General features: G+C 45.6%; 1 protein-coding gene across 1 annotated transcript; it reads left to right on the plus strand.

Moving 5' to 3' along the window:
- The first annotated feature begins 8,369 nt into the window (after positions 1-8,369).
- On the plus strand, positions 8,370-15,034 carry LOC114587869 (cystatin-F-like). The gene is made up of 4 exons (XM_028712707.2): positions 8,370-8,471; positions 12,178-12,350; positions 13,121-13,243; positions 14,876-15,034. The coding sequence occupies exons 1-4, from the start codon at positions 8,396-8,398 to the stop codon at positions 14,951-14,953; spliced, it is 450 nt and encodes a 149-aa protein (XP_028568540.2). The 5' UTR covers positions 8,370-8,395; the 3' UTR covers positions 14,954-15,034.
- The last annotated feature ends 1,943 nt before the right edge of the window (positions 15,035-16,977 follow it).

Here is a 16,977-nt window from a genome sequence, read left to right on the forward strand (position 1 = left end):
GTCTGTTTGTCAAGTTGCTGAGGGAGCTAAACAAGGGCTATCACACAACAACCTCACAACAACCCAGTGAGGTTAAGGTGGCCCTCTCCGCGCAGCGCCTCTCCAGTGAAGCGGGAGGAGAAAAGGAGCCCCTTCCGCTTCTCCTCCCGCTTCGCTGAAGAGGCGCTGTGCAGAGAGGGAGAGCTGCGCAGCGCCATTCGCTCCATAAGACGCACGCACACATTTCCCCTTACTTTTTAGGAAGAAGAAGAAGAAGAAGAGTTTGGATTTGATATCCCGCCTTTCACTCCCTTTAAGGAGTCTCAAAGCGGCTAACATTCTCCTTTCCCTTCCTCCCCCACAACAAACACTCTGTGAGGTGAGTGGGGCTGAGAGACTTCAAAGAAGTGTGACCAGCCCAAGGTCACCCAGCAGCTGCATGTGGAGGAGCGGAGACGCGAACCCGGTTCCCCAGATTACGAGACTCTTAACCACTACACCACACTGGCTCTCCACCAGTGGAGAGGGAAAAAGTGTGTCTTATGGAGCGATACAGTGGTACCTCGGGTTACATACGCTTCAGGTTACATACGCTTCAGGTTACAGACTCCGCTAACCCGGAAATAGTACCTCGGGTTAAGTACTTTGCTTCAGGATGAGAACAGAAATCGTGCTCCTGCGGTGCAGCGGCAGCAGGAGGCCCCATTCGCTAAAGTGGTGCTTCAGGTTAAGAAGGGACCTCTGGAACTAATTAAGTACTTAACCCAAGGTACCACTGTACTTTGATACAGTACTTGGATAGTAAGTTTTTACTGAAGCCAGGAGTAGGAGACATGAGAAGGGAGGGATTTTGGGAGCGTTGCAGGCATACTTACTTCTTGTCTCTTGCTAGAAAGTCTGGAAAGTCCTTGTGTGTACTGTACCACCTTCCTGAGGTTCTAAGTTTTTTGTTTTTCATCTAGCCCTGAGAGTGGCATCTAGCATCTGTAACCTTCCCTTAGAATGAGTGTGCCAAGTTTTTGGTGGATAGCAAGTGCCGCAGGTAGCAGCAGCAGAAGCAGCAGAAGCAAAATGCACTCATCATGGGCCAGAGAATTTTACCTAATTTGAAGCGATGAGGGAATTGCAGAAGATGGGCCCCAAAATATTCAGGGTTTTTTTGTTCCTTGAGATGTTTCTAAATCCAGAAGGTCCCAAACATGCCAGCATTTGAGGAAGATAAAAACCACAAGCAAAATGAAGGTGACTTTGCCAATTCCAGTGTGGAAAAGCAAAAAAGGCATTTTGAGGATGAAGCTGCTGATGGCAATGATAAGAAAGAGGTGGCTTTCTTTATTAGTGTAAATTAATGAATATTGGGGAAAATGTTGGAATGAAATTATCTGGCTTTAGTAGAAATGATATAAGGAGTTATGTATAAATAAGTTTTAAGTTTTAAGCTTTAAGGTATTTTATGGTAAGAAGGTTAATTAAATTGAGGTAAATTGAATAACAGAATATGGTGAAAGATGGTAAGGATTTGTTCAGTTAAGTAATAGGTTAGACGGTTAAGATAAATTGTTTAATAAAAAGTTAGAAAGAAGGAAAGAATTTGCTGAAACAACTAATTAAGCTAGAATGCAAAAAGGGAGGTGCGAGGAGGTCAATGAAACAAGCAAATGAAAGGTAAAGATAGGCAAAAAAAGGGATTGGTATTTTTTTATTTTTTATTTTTTTGTTGTGATGATGTATTGGTTTTTTATGTATTTTTTCTTTTTTTTCCTTTTAATATATTGTGGTGTTTTTTCTTATTTTTTCTTTTTTCTCTTTCTCTTTTTTTCTGTAATCTTGAAACTATTAATAAATATTATTTCAAAAAAAAAAGATAAGAAAGAGGTGGCTTGTCCTTGACTCCTGTGGAGGAGGAGATGCTGAGCTCTGCTCAAGGACGTAGCAACTCCAGGAACCTGCGTGAAAGTGTATTATTTCTCTTAGGAAAGTTCTTTCTGGGTGCCCTTGGGCCAGTCACTGCCTCTTAGCCTAACCTACCTCACAGGGTTCTTGTGAGGATGAAATAATGAGGGGAACCATTATACCACCTGTGCAGAAAATTATGTAAGATGTGGGAAATGGACCTCAAAAGGCAACAAGGCAGGCAAAACTATCACCAGTACATAACGTGGCTGTGATTGCAATAACTCTCTCATTACAGCCTACAATTTCACTGAGAAATTCATCTGCTGCAAGCATGTTTTTGGATTTTAAAAAATTGTTTTATTTTTGCTAAGCAACTTCTAGGAACAGCTATTTAGTTTATAGCTCACACAGCACAAAGCATTGACTCTATAATATTAAAACTTGGATCATCTCCAGTAAGGTAAAGGTAAAGGGACACCGGACCATTAGGTCCAGTCGTGGCCGACTCTGGGGTTGCTGCGCTCATCTCGCTTTATTGGCCGAGAGAGCCGGCGTACAGCTTCCGGGTCATGTGGCCAGCATGAATAAGTCGCGTCTGGTGAACCAGAGCATGCACGGAAATGCCATTTACCTTCCCACCGTAGAGGTACCTATTTATCTACTTGCACTTTGACATGCTTTCAAACTGCTAGGTTGGCAGAAGCTGGGACCAAGCAATGGGAGCTCACCCTGTCGCGGGGATTCGAACCGCCGACCTTCTGATCAGCAAGTCCTAGGCTCTGTAGTTTAGACCACAGTGCCACCCACGTCCCACATCATCTCCAGTACTTACATTTATATCCTACCTTTTTTCCAATGAGCTTAAGGTGGTGAGATGGTTGTATCGAGACCAAAAATAACCTTAGCAGAAAGAGCTGTGGATGGAACACAATATAAATTTTCTTTCCAGCGAAGTTATCTTTTTTCAAGACAATGCTTTTTTGTATTGGTCTCTCCTTTTTCCCATTTTCTTTTCTTCTGGTCTCTTCACAGGTCTCTCCGAAGATCCTTCAACACTCAAATGAAGCCAGCTCTTCCAGCAGAGTCCCAGAAGTCATGGTGGTAAGAAAGCTGTTTTAAAAAATAATAATCTCATTTTCTGTAAGATTGGTGGAAGGTGACTGGGGACAAACTAGTGATTCTAGATGTCTCTGTTCTGCCCCTCTAGATTAACGGCTCATCCAGCTTCAAATAAAATGGCGGACAAAATGGTATTCCACGACTGAAGGACATTTAGGTGAGTATCCCTTGGTTGGCCAGGGAGAAAATCTCTGTTGTGTTCCATCTGCAACTCATTGTGCTAAGACACTTTCATGTTGCAGTGACAGAGTTGTCAGAAGAGGCCCTATTCTGTGTCATCACGATGAGGTTCACTTGCAGGTAGGAGAAGACTTCTTCTTTTGTTCCAGCTCTTCTTTCCTTCAGGCTTCCCAGAGTTCACTGTTCTTGAAGTGAGAGTCACCTGCATTAGGACTGCACTGCTTTAGGTAAGTTCACATTCTACCATTCAGTTGTCTGTTTTCAAAACAATGTCTTTTGTATTGGTCTCTCCTTTTCCTCATTTTCTTTTCTGCTTTTCTTTCTCTCCAAAGAGCTCTTCTTAACCTCTTAAGGTTTTCTTTTTCCTGAGAGAACATTCACAGAATGTTCTCTCAGGTTTTGCTTTTCCCCTTGTTGCATTGCTCAAAAAAAAAGCAAAAGACACTGGTGGTCGGCGCTCCTGGTTCCCAGGACGGGGTTCAAATCCCTGCGGTGTCCATGCTTACTTCCAATGCAACTGCTATCTCTCTCTATCCCTCTCTATCTCTCTCTGTCTCTCTATCCCTCTCTATATATCTATCTCTATCTCTCTCTCTCTGTCCCTCTCTATCTCTCTCTGTCTCTCTATCCTTCTCTCTCTCTCTCTCTCTCTCTATATCTCTCTATCTCTCTCTATTCCTCTCTATCTCTCTCTGTCTCTCTATCCCTCTCTCTGTCTCTCTATCCCTCTCTATCCCACACTGCCCAAATAACAATTGGCTCCCTTTTTCTTAAGCCCAAGTATTAGCATGGGAGGGTGGTGACTTCAGTGACTGAGCTTGATTCTGAACTCCACCATTGCACCAAAGGACCATTTCAAGCACCACCTTCCTGGCAATGTGCTGTTGATGGGAAGATGCTCACTTGATGCATCGCTGGTTGTGTGTCTAGGTCGGCTGGATCAGGTGGCTGCTTCCCCTCCTAGCGTTCCCAGTCACTGGTGTGAGAAGTCTCTCTATGGATCTGGTCTGCCTGCATTCCAGGCACTACTGGAGGAGCAATTCTCCCTGCAAAGGTAACAGACACGGTGGCCTTATGGGGGAAACATGCTGTGGAGCTATGATGACTGTGGCTAGTGGGCTAGTGGGAGTCCAACAACATCTGGAGAGCTGCAGGTTCCCTAGCTCTGCTATCACTGGTGGGGGAGACAGCACGGGTGGTAAAGGTGCTTAATCCTGACATGTATCTATGCTTCTTGTGCATGCAGGCTTTTCACAGCACTGCTGGAATCAAAATGCCGGCCACTATTCTCCCCCCACCCCCAGCCATATAATCCAGATTTACATTTTGGGTGGGAAATCCGAAAAGTTACCGAAAAATGTGTCACCTGCCTATGATCAGTTTGCAATATTCAGCCCCCACCTGGGAGAACCCCGAGACTGAGAGGTAGCAGAACCAGGTGCCTGCTTAGTGTCAACGTGCTCAGAATTAACACAGGGCAGTCAGTATTGGGATTAGGATGTGGTTTAGGCATGTGGCTGTGAGAAAGTGTTTGCTTAGGAAGTGGCAACCACCTATTCAGTTAGAAAGGTGGGGCTGCAAAGGATTTCAGAGAAGTAAGGAGATATGATCTTCTGTTAGCCGAGGCTTAGCCACAACTACTCATGGCTAATCCCGGGACGCAGGTGGCGCTGTGGGTAAAACCTCAGCGCCTAGGACTTGCCGATCGTCAGGTCAGTGGTTCGAATCCCCGCGGCGGGGTGCGCTCCCATTGCTCGGTCCCAGCGCCTGCCAACCTAGCAGTTCGAAAGCACCCCCGGGTGCAAGTAGATAAATAGGGACCGCTTACTAGCGGGAAGGTAAACGGCGTTTCCATGCGCTGGCTCGCCAGATGCAGCTTGTCACGCTGGCCACGTGACCCGGAAGTGTCTGTGGACAGCGCTGGCCCCCGGCCTCTTAAGTGAGATGGGTGCACAACCCTAGAGTCGGACACGACTGGCCCGTACGGGCAGGGGTACCTTTACCTTTACCTTTACTCATGCACTTAGCTTACTCCCTGTGCTGTTATTTAGCTTAGGGGTTATCCCCACTGTTCCCCCCCCCCGGCGCTAAAACCCGTGTTTCAGCAATAATGCAAAAAGCATTTCTAAATCAATTACATGCCACTGTGCTGTGTAACATGCATTTGTAATTTCAAGGTTTTGGGGTTATCCCATTTCCCCCCTCCCTTAACTCCTCCTCTGTGTCACTTCCATCCTCCACCAGACCCCTGCATGCTAGATGCAAAGTAGCAAGTTTTTATATATATACTTTTCAAATTTATACATTTCATTAATTTTACAGACATTTTAACTTTTCAGAGTTTGACTTCCTTCCCCCTCTTACTGCAGTTCCTTAAATTAGTTTTTTTAACATCTTCTGCATATCCAAAGTCATTTAATTTGCCCAATTAAGTATCTACTTTAAACCTAGGTAAAGGTACGGTTAAATCCAGTCAAAAGTGACTATGGGGTTGCGGCGCACATCTCGCTTTCAGGCTGAGGGAGCCGGCGTTTGTCCACAGACAGCTTTCCGGGTCATGTGGCCAGCAGGACTGAACCACTTCTGGCGCAATGGAACCCCGTGACGGAATCCAGAGCGCATGGAAACAGCATTTACCTTCCTGTCACAGCAGTACCTATTTATCTACTGGCACTGGTGTGCTTTCAAACTGCTAGGTTGGCAGGAGCTGGGACAGAGCAGCAGGAGCTCACCTCGTTGTGGGGATTCGAACCGCCAACCTTCTGATCGGCAAGCCCAAGCAGCTCAGTGGTTTAGACCACAGCGCCACCCACGTCCCACTTTAAATATATGCTCAGCAAATAACTCCCATAGGTATGGAACCATAGAGGGCCACAAAGCACAAAACAGATTTGGAAAATGTGGCTTTTGGGGAGCGTTGCAGAAGAGCCCAGAGCAAGAACTTTGAGCCAAGGATGGTCCTGAATCAAGTTTCTCAGAAAGGGTCATAGTGCCCCCTGGTGAACTGTGCTTGCCTCAACTGAGCATAGAATGTTTTGCTTCACTTGTCCTGTAGGGGAGCCAGTATGGCTTCAGAAAAATTGCCTGTATTCTTTGTAGAGGAGAGAGATATGTGTAATAATAAGATAGATCATGGGAGTCACTCCACTCTTTCAAGATCAGCAAGAGAGCCTCTAGTAATATATGCATTTTCATGCACAACTCACCATATTATTTGCATTTTTTTGTACACATTACTTGGCTGGAGAATTTGGGGGGAAATGTGCACAGTAAAAGAAATTCACACAAAAATACTGATCATTTTTTTCAAGATGACTTTTTTAAAGAGAGGAAAAAACAATTTTCAAAATGATGTGGAAATGTGGAGAACTTAAGAATAGGAAAATGAGAGAGTGAGAGAAACAGAAATTGACAGATTTGCCCACCGCTAGTAGTGGTCTTATAGGAAAATTTACAATTGCCAAGTGGTATGTGATTATATGGTGCTGGAGGAGACTCTTGATGGTGCTTCTTGGGAGAAAAGCAATGACAAACCTAGACAGCATCTTAAAAAGCAGAGACATCACCTTGCCAACAAAGGTCCGTATAGTTAAAGCCATGGTTTTCCCAGTAGTGATGTATGGAAGTGAGAGCTGGACCATAAAGAAAGCTGATCTCCGAAGAATTGATGCTTTTGAATTCTAGTGCTGGAGGAGACTCTTGAGAGTCCCATGGACTGCAAGAAGATCAAACACATCCATTCTTAAGGAAATTAGCCCTGAGTGCTCACTGGAAGGACAGATCGTGAAGCTGAGGCTCCAATACTTTGGCCACCTCATGAGAAGAGAAGACTCCCTGGCAAAGACCCTGATGTTGGGAAAGATTGAGGGCACAAGGAGAAGGGGACGACAGAAGACGAGGTGGTTGGATAGTGTTCTCGGATCTACAAACATGAGTCTGACCAAACTGCGGGAGGCAGTGGAAGACAGAAGTGCCTGGCGTGCTCTGGTCCATGGGGTCACGAAGAGTCGGACACGACTAAACGACTAAACAACAACAACAACATGTGATTATAATTCATGCTCAAAGCATGCGTGGCTACAATGCACCTATGCCTTTTCTGCATGTGTGCATAATCCTTTCTTGGTGAGTGTCAAATCCCACGGCCTTTAGAAATCGGCGCAGAGTGGGAGGAGCTCCTCAGGACTGGGATTTTGAGGAAAGAGGGATCTTGGGAGAGTTGAGTGTTATGTACTGAAGTTCTCACCCTGGGCCAGCAGGGGGATACTGTAGATAGTTTTCACTCAGGTCCGCATATGCAAATAAGGAATTGAAAGTGATGTTCAGTGATTCGATAGTTACAGAAAGTTGTTACTGTTGCTTTGTAGTGGAGCTCTGTATAAGCAGGTTGGCTGAACCCTTCAGTCAGTTCTGTTCTGGCCTGTGAATAAACAAGAGCTGTTTGAAGAATCACTGTGTTGTCTGATATGTTCACCCACAACTTAACATTGAGAACTCATAATTCCTTCATATCTCTTGTGACTGCCTCTCATTAGTGAGGAACCTAGACAGAAGACTGCTCTGTTTCCAAACTGCTTTAATAATTTTGTGCATTTGGGACACAAATATTTCACACCCATGTTGGCTCCAGTAAGGTCTATGTTATGAATGCCATCTTGGACATTTCTGGCTTCCCACCCTTATCGCAACACCACAGGAGTAGAACCATGTTCTAGAACTATTTCCTTCGTTCTAGAAGCATTGGTGAATACCCAGAGCAGTGGAGTCTGCAGGGAGGGTCGTTGGCAGGGCGAAAGAGAAATGGGTATACTTGATCAGGGTCTGGGCTACACCCTTTTCTATTACCTAACACAGCACAACGTTTTGCATGACTTGAATGACTGAACTCCCCCCGATGTTCTTTCTGAACTGCCTCTGACTCCTTCTACCTGCCCATTTTGGATCTGACTTCCCTTTTAAAAACAAACAAACAAACAAACAAACAAACCCTGTTCTGCACGAAGTGCTAACATCACCCAGAGTTCTTCAAAAAGAAACTTGCTAATAGATTTTGCAAGGGCCAATGAGCGGGACAGGAGATAGCGATCGAGGCTTTTTTATACAGTATACTCTTCTTGACCAATGAGAGTTCCTGAACAGACAGTGGAAACCCCACTTCCTCTGCTAGGTGCAAAAAAGCAAGTGTTCGAGTCAAGCAGCCCTCGTCTCTTTGCTGGTAGAAATGGTGTCCGTTGGGTGGAGGGAAATGGCTCTTCTTTGCTGCCTTCTTCTCTGCAATGTGGCCAGGACTTCAGCTGGTAAGATCAGAAAACAGCTTTAGTATTCTCCCATGGCATTTGCAGGTGTGTGTACAATATTGGGTGTTTACACGCAATGCACTTAAAGCACATTTAAAATGCTGTACATGGGTTTCCCCCCAATAATCACGGGAACTGTAGTTTCTTAAGGGTGCTGGGAATTGCATCTCTGTGGCGGATAAGCTACAGTTCCCGTGATTCCTTAGGGGAAGCCATGCACTTTAAATGTATGTTGTGTACGCAGCCATTATCAGTTGAGACCACCACCTTTTATTTAAGTCTAAGAAACAGGGTTGCACTGGGTGGAGAGTGTGTGCGATTGAATCAAGGACTGTAACACCCTTGTGAAAGAGAGGCTGTTGCAAGGTTTCCTAGTGGCAGTTAGGTCAACTTTAGATTTTCCAGTGTTTTATCTGAAAACGGGATTACAGACGCCACCTGTTGCTCCTTTGCAAACCCTCTGAGACAGAGGTTCAGCACGCAGAACTCCCTTCCCAAGCCCATGACATCTCTATGCATGGAAAACTTCTCCTGCTAAATAGCTGGATGCCAGGCTGCGCTTAAAGGTTCAAGATCTGAGCTGAAAACTTAATGTTAAGTGGGAGGGGGGTGTTGGTTTGTTTTTGTTTTTATTGTGCATTTTGTGTTCTCTTATTTTCATTTTTATGTTGTGAATTGGTCTGTGATCTTTGGATGAAGGGCAGGATACTACTGATGATGAGGAGGAGGAGATTCTCTCTTTATTCAGACATGAATGCACAGAAAAAGCAGAGTCTCACAAAATGCCTGCTGTTAGATAAACCGAAATCTCTCTTTTTCCATTGTGGTTTATATTCTGCGTAGCGAAGAAGCTAAGGGTGTTTTTTCCCCCTCCCGATATTTGATTAACACTGGTGTGTGTGGGGGGGTGTTGTTTTAGGTGTTTCTCAAGGCTACTTACTGTAAAATGAATATGCAGCTGTTTTCAACATTTCTGGAAGGAGCGGCACTGATGTACATGGTACTGTATTTTTAATACAAGCAGTGGGATGCCAGCCAAAGGGTGGGAATATTTGAGAATTTGCCCAGCTTGGCATTCAGAGTGAAAAAGAAAAGGGGGACAGAAAGAAAAGACCATGGAAGAAGATGGACCTACTAACTAACTGCTGCTATCACAGTGACCACTGTGAATGAACACATCATTCATGTGCCATTCTCAGTTCCCCATAGGCATCCAGTTGGCTTCAATATGTTGTGAATGAGTGTGAAATTTCAAACCACTTCCTCTCTCGCTCTTTACAATGTGCGTATAGCCTCAGTGGAGTCACACATACATTCTGCTGGGAATGTGCGTGGAATTCGGAACCACTTCCTCTATTGCTCTTCCTCTTTTGCATTTATGTCTATCCATAACAGAGCTATACACACATTCTGAAGTGCGGTAGATTATTTATTTCATTCCATTTATGAAATGCTTTCTACAAGCAAATCTCAAATCAACGCAACAATAAAAGCATCAAGAATTTTTAAAAATTCAAGTCCAATGCACATGCAGACTGGGATAAACGTCTCCACTTGAGTGATTTGAACACATATTCACAGCGTGCAACATTCAGACACACTCGCTGAGTGAATAGCGCAACTTAATTCTTAAGGAAATCAGCCCTGAGTACTCACTGGAAGGACAGATCGTGAAGCTGAGGCTCCAATACTTTGGCCACCTCATGAGAAGAGAAGACTCCCTGGAAAAGACCCTGATGTTGGGAAAGATTGAGGGCACAAGGAGAAGGGGACGACAGAGGACGAGATGGTTGGACAGTGTTCTCGAAGCTACCAGCATGAGTCTGACCAAACTGCAGGAGGCAGTGGAAGACAGGAGTGCCTGGCGTGCTCTGGTCCATGGGGTCACGAAGAGTCGGACACGACTAAATGACACAACAACAACAAGAGTGTATATCCCCCCCCCATATACTGTGCATGCTAAGTGACTCCCCTCCTGGCATTCATGGACACACGGCAAATGTCTGGAGGAAGGGGCTTTGCACATACACCTATACATTTGAAAAAGCCCTCCCTACAGATGTTTGCATTGTGCACACAGATGCCAAGGGAGGCTGCTCAGCATGTGTGGTGTCATGTTTGAGGCTACTCAGTGTGTCCCTGCTTTTGTGTGCAGCTAGTTCACAGAGCCTAGGGCTTGCCGATCAGAAGGTCGGAGGTTCGAATCCCTGCAACAGGGTGAGCTCCCGTTGCTCAGTCCCTGCTCCTGCCAACCTAGCAGTTCGAAAGCATGTCAAAGTGCAAGCAGATAAATAGGTACTGCTCCGGCAGGAAGGTAAACGGCGTTTCCGTGCGCTGCTCTGGTTCTCCAGAAGCGGCTTAGTCCTGCTGGCCACATGACCCGGAAGCTGTACGCTGGCTCCCTCGGCCAATAAAGCGAGATGAGCGCCGCAACCCCAGAGTTGGTCACGACTGGACCTAACGGTCAGGGGTCCCTTTACCTTTAAGTTCACACATGCATGTATCACCTGATTTCTCTAGCCATGATAAATCTGTACTTGTAGTGATCACGTGGTTAATATGAACATATGAACCGGCCCGTACTGTTCAAGGGAGAGAAACTGCACAATTTTTACCATGCATTAATCCAGACAATTGCTTTTTTTTTTTCATCACACAGTTGCAAAACCAGGACTTTGTGGGTTGCACCGTGTTACACACCAGTTACACTGCCAGAAACTTGACCTATTGTTTAAATGCACTGCTGTATCAAGCTTTCCTTTGGAGAAAGTTTGCAGTTTTGACACTCTCTTGTCGTGTCCTGTGAGTCAACTGCTGATTGCAGAGTAACGATAAACCACAGAGTGGGTTTTAACTGTGAGAGAAAGGAAGAAGCTGATGGTTCCCCTCCTCATACGACATCAGCTTTGAAAGCTGTCAGTTTTTCAGTCTGAGTTCGCCAAACAGCAAGCTTCTTCAGTAAAGTTGGAGGCACCAATAGGTAGATTTTGGTGGTGTTGGGACTACAGGTGGTGGCCATTTTGCAAGAGAGTTGCATTGCTGACCCCCGCGAGCATCAGCAGAGAGCCCTCTACACCCTTTTCTGTCCACTTCTGGGGTCGGTGCAATGCACGTGCGCACGGTCGCACATCAAACCAGCCATTGCCTGTACAGAGGTACCTCGGGTTAAGAACTTAATTTTTTCTGGAGGTCCGTGCTTAACCTGAAACTGTTCTTAACCTGAAGCACCACTTTAGCTAATGGGGCCTCCCGCTGCTGCCGTGCCGCCACCACGCGATGTCTCTTCTCATCCTGAAGCAAAGTTCTTAACCCGTGGTACTATTTCTGGGTTAGCGGAGTCTGTAACCTGAAGCGTCTGTAACCTGAAGCGTCTGTAACCCGAGGTACCACTGTATTTCAAATGAATGGCAAGCTAGCACCTTGGGCAAACCCACAAAGCCCTGTGTAGTTAAAAACAAAACAAACAGCTCTGGGCCACATTTCTCTCGCAAAACTATTTGCCTGGTTCGCAGGGGCCGACTCCAATTGTAATTTGTGTTGTGGTCAAATTTGGCCCCGCTTTCATTCAAATGATGAATACATTTCCAAAATAGGGAGGTGGAGGTGTGAAATTCCAAACCTAGCTGATAGGTCACAAGGTTATTTCCATGTGTCAGCTGGACAAAATTTCTAAATAATTATTCATTTGTGAATTTTGCTTGTACAGGTAGCAAGAGGCATTTCCCTAATTCAGCCATAAAACCAGGATCTCCTATCGCCGTCAAGACCAACGACCCAGGAGTTCAGAGAGCTGCTAGGTTTGGTGTTTACAGATACAACAACAGTTCAAATGACATCTTTCTATTCAGAGAATTTCGCATAAACAAAGCCATGAGGCAGGTAAGGAAACTCCGGCTGTTATGGCAACAAATTCAGCAATGAAACAAAACATGTCATTTTCTGGTGCCAATGCAAGATGAAATATTCCCGTAAGTCACCACACACTCAGGTGGAAATATCACTGCAGTGCTTCTGAAAGTCACTCTGTTGAAGTGAGCTCTTATGACTTGCATCTTGGTTCAGCTGCTGCTCTGCCGATGGCTAAATAAGCCCTTCTGGAAGGTCTACATTTCTCCTGCAACCACAAAGAACTCCATCTTCTAGGCTGCCACCACCCTGAGCTTCTGTGGGCCCCCTTCTGTTGATCTTGACACCAGAGAAAGTTGATAGGGAAGGAGACAGTCTTTCAGGTATTTGTGGCCTGAGTTCTTAAGGGCTTTAATCACTAACATGAACATCTTGAATTAGGCACAGAAAAGAACGGGCTGCAACCAATGCAGCTGTTTTAAGAGGTTAGATATGATCCAAATGGAACCCCAGCTAGTAACATCGCTGTTTCATCACCTTCTCCCAATGTAGTCTCTGGTCAAACCGGTTTAAAAGGTTTTTGTCCTTCAAAACCAATAATCAGAGATAACAGTAGGATGAATATACAAGCAACAGGCACCAACATGCCTTAGCAATATGCCTCCCACTTGGGTGGGGTGGAAATATAAGGCCTTTGAAAAAACTGTTATCTTCCCTTCCTGCTCCCCCGGTATATAAAAAGTCCCCTCTATCTCTTCAATTTGCCTTACTATGTCTGGTTTAGTGAAAATTGTTCTCTCTAGGTTGTGAGAGGGGTGAAATACAAAATCGATGTTGATATCTGCCGGACAGTATGCAGCAAAAGGATACATCCCGAGCCCGACTTGGACAGATGTGATTTCCAGAGGGAAAAGACACTGAGACAAGTAAATGTGGAACTTTACGGGAGATTCAGCTACATTAGTAAAGAAAAAGCGTTTTAAATGCGTTAGAACACTGTGACACCAGATGGCGCTGTGGAGTTCTGCCTTTTGGCAACGTGATTTCACATTACGAGGTTTACAACACATTTTCCTGAATTTCTCTCTCCCCTCCCCCCATGTGTCTAGATTCATCCAGGATCTGCTGTGCTATCCATATTGCAGGAAGGCCAACTTGAATAAAATAGGGGGGGGGGGCAGGTAGGCCCCGCCCCACATCACTGAGCACATGATGTGGTGCACCACATCATTTGAATGGCACTGCCCATCAACTTTGAGGGGCCTGGCCTCCTCAAATATTTTATGAGGGGAGCCAAAGGGACCTTGGCCCCTAGGAATGGACTCCTATGCATATTGGTATCTCGTCACTGGTGACTTAGCTGGGCCCAGCTTTATCAATGTCCATGAGTCTAGAAGTGCAAACATTATATTTAGAACTTAAATGTATGTAAAATAAGCACGGTGACCAATTTAAAATGAAAAAAAAACCCAAACCCTGAAGGGCAGCAAGCTGGGGAAAGCCGGCTTATGTCATAACCAAATTTGCTGGTTTTTAAGATGCCCTACCTACTCCTAGGAGTGATAAATGGGGCAGTGGGGAGAACCTGTTGTTCTCCAGATGTTGATGGACACAGATTCCCCATCCCAGTTATAATTCAATAAGTTAATAAGGGAAGCCACGTGTAAAAAACCACACTGTAGATTTCAAATTCTCTCTGTTCAGGAAACACTTTTCACATTGACTGGTCTGTTGAAGAAAGAGGTTCCAGAACTTTCTGGTTCTTTTATAATGGCAATGGTGCCCACCTGAGAGGTGCCAGAACTGAGTTCCAGCAAGTTCTGCCCTTAAAAAGCCCTATTTCTGCATTAGTTATGTTGCGCCCAGGCCTGATTTCAGCACTAGACACCTTCTGGCACCTGCCCTGAGCCTTTACCCCCACCCACCAAGCAGTGAGCGGCTGCAAATGGCCATGATGAATTTCCCACAATGCTCTGGGGTGACTGCGTAGGAGAAAGTTGTACAAGGGCACTGTGGAAAATTTGAAATGGTTGCTGCTGGTGATCAGTCAGGGGCAGGCTCTACTGATGTAGGGGAACAAAGCCACAGAAGGCCCTTTGTCAAAGGAGTGTGGCCTTCGTTGCTCCCCTGTGGCCTGGGACCTCTCCCTGTGCAACATGAGAAGTCGTGCAGTAGTGGCAACATCATGAGAGCAGTGAGAGACTATTCCCTTGCTGATGCAGAAACTTTCCCCACGTAATATATGAGGCTTATCAGATAGCGAAAGCACTACAAGAAAGGCTGTCGTTTCCTAAGCCAGAGCATTGCAAGAGGCCTCTCTTTTATCACGTTGGGCATGAGGCCAGAGTAGGGAGTTGCGCATGAATGTTGCAGGAGCTGCGGCCACATCTGCTTGCCTTGGGGTTGTCAAAGAGGAAGGTGGAATAACTGTGAGCTCCTTTTTGAAATACCTGGTCAGGATATTGAACAAGCCATCGGATAATGACACAGGTCAGCTTTCTAGATTTCGACACTGGGCTGGTTTTAATATTCATCTTTCTCCTTTCCCCCCTTCTCAGACATTCAGATGCTATTTTGAAGTTTGGATCACCCCCTGGCTGCATCAAGTCGAAGTCCCAGTCTCCCTCTGTCAATAACCTCCCCCTAATACAGGCAATGGACTCTGTTTTTGTAAATGTTGTTCTGCGACAAAATCGTCATTAAAGATGCTGGTCTGTAAAGAATTGTTATGTGGTTTTATTGGGTTGTCGCTGATTAATTCTGCGCCCTAGAGGTGAAGTCGGGCAAATGATGGGGTGGGGGGAAAACTGCAAAATGGGTGGCATAACTGGAGGAAGAAGGTTCAGTGCAGCTAAAAGCAAATACGTACACCAAACAGGGCAGGGGTCAAGCAAAGGAATAAACAGGCAACACACCAAGGAGATATACGGTAAGCAAGTGCTGTTAACCATCCTGCCAGCGGCCTCTTCCTTTTACAAGGGCTAATAGAAGACTGAAGGTTACATCACACGCAAAATCTATTATACATCTGACGGGAGAAGACTTGTGTTTTGAAATGTGGTTCTGCCTCATAACTCAGTAAAAAAGATTTATACAGTATAAAAAAAGAAAAAGAAATGTTGCAGGCAGGGCCAGATTGAGGTTTGATGAGACCCTAAGCTACTGAAGGTAATGGGGCCCTTGATATGTCCTTTGTCAACAACAAATTGTCGCTGTTTTTTGTGTTGAATTGTTGTAAACAAAAATTGCCCTTTTCCCTTATGGGGTATCTGAGAGCCCATACAGAGTCCTTACATAGGTTCCCTATTGGTGGGAGAAGATAACAGAGGCCAACTAGAGAACATTGAGAAGCAAAGCAGCTATTAAGCCTGATCTTTATTGATCTGTTGCAACAGGGTGCTCCCCTCACTTGCAGGAGAGAGGAAGAACCCAGAAAAATGGTGTGCAAGGCCTTATAAAGATTTTTGAAATTGCCACCCTGTAGATCAAGACCACCCCCAGAAACATCATACATACATCACAGAAGGGATGTAACCTAAGACCATCCCCAGATACATCATACCTACATCACAGAAAAGGCGGTCTAAAACAGAAATCTGAATGTTGCTTTTCTCGTGTCGTTATCTCCTGTCTGGCAGGTTACTTGATTGGATTTCCTGGGGAGCCTGGCCAATCTTTTGATTGGATTGCCTGGGGAGCCTGGCCAATCTTTTGTAACGATAAATATTTAGTTCCTGGGCCAGGTCACAGGCTCACACCCTATTCATATCTTAAATGTGCCCTTAAGACAGGATTTGTGAGGAAAGAGACAATGGAAGGTTTCCCACTTTGACCTTGCAGAGAAAACATTTGCTCAGTTTAGGAATCAAAATGGTTTCAGGTTGGTCTTCCTGTGCTGATCTATGTACGTGCTTGGTTGGTACGCTTATGAATATTACCATATATCTAAGACCTCAAAATTCCCATCACAGAATATAGGCTATATGGTCATTTATGGACCCAATAGGTATCTCAAGCCATTTGCACATGTTGCCGTGCAACCAGTCCATGCAGAATGTAGGCACCCTATATGTAAGGTAAAGGTAAAGGGACCCCTGACCATTAGGTCCAGTCGTGACTGACTCTGGGGTTGTGGCGCTCATCTCGCTTTATTGGCCAAGGAAGCCAGCGTACAGCTTCTGGGTCATGTGGCCAGCATGACTAAGCCGCTTCTGGCGAACCAGAGCAGCACACGGAAACGCCGTTTACCTTCCCGCTGGAGCGATACCTATTGATCTACTTGCACTTTGACGTGCTTTCGAACTGCTAGGTGGGCAGGAGCAGGGACTGAGCAACGGGAGCCCACCCAGTTGCTGGGATTCGAACCGCCGACCTTCTGATCGGCAAGTCCTAGGCTCTGTGGTTTAACCCACAGCGCCACCCACATCCCACCCTATATGTAGAAATGAGCAAACAAGTGATATTTTAGGGAGCAGGCTGGCAGGCGGGGCCCATGACTTACATCACAGGAACCCACACAACACAAAACACCAGTGGCGTAGCGTGGGGGGTGCAGGGGGGGCCGGCCGCACCTGGCGCAACATCTGGGGTTAGGGCAAATCCACGGGTTAGGGGGCGCAAATCCACAGGTTAAGGTAAAGGTAAAGGTACCCCTGCCCGT

This window comes from Podarcis muralis, chromosome 17 (genome assembly GCF_964188315.1).
Source record: "Podarcis muralis chromosome 17, rPodMur119.hap1.1, whole genome shotgun sequence".
Lineage (NCBI taxonomy): Eukaryota > Metazoa > Chordata > Lepidosauria > Squamata > Lacertidae > Podarcis > Podarcis muralis.

Bases quoted from the DNA above. Each gene is read 5' to 3' on its own strand.
- LOC114587869 (XM_028712707.2), top strand. From the start codon at position 8,396: ATGGTGTCCGTTGGGTGGAGGGAAATGGCTCTTCTTTGCTGCCTTCTT. The intron at 8,472-12,177 runs GTAAGATCAGAA...TTGCTTGTACAG, and splicing joins TGTGGCCAGGACTTCAGCTG to GTAGCAAGAGGCATTTCCCT. The intron at 13,244-14,875 runs GTAAATGTGGAA...CCCCCTTCTCAG, and splicing joins GGGAAAAGACACTGAGACAA to ACATTCAGATGCTATTTTGA.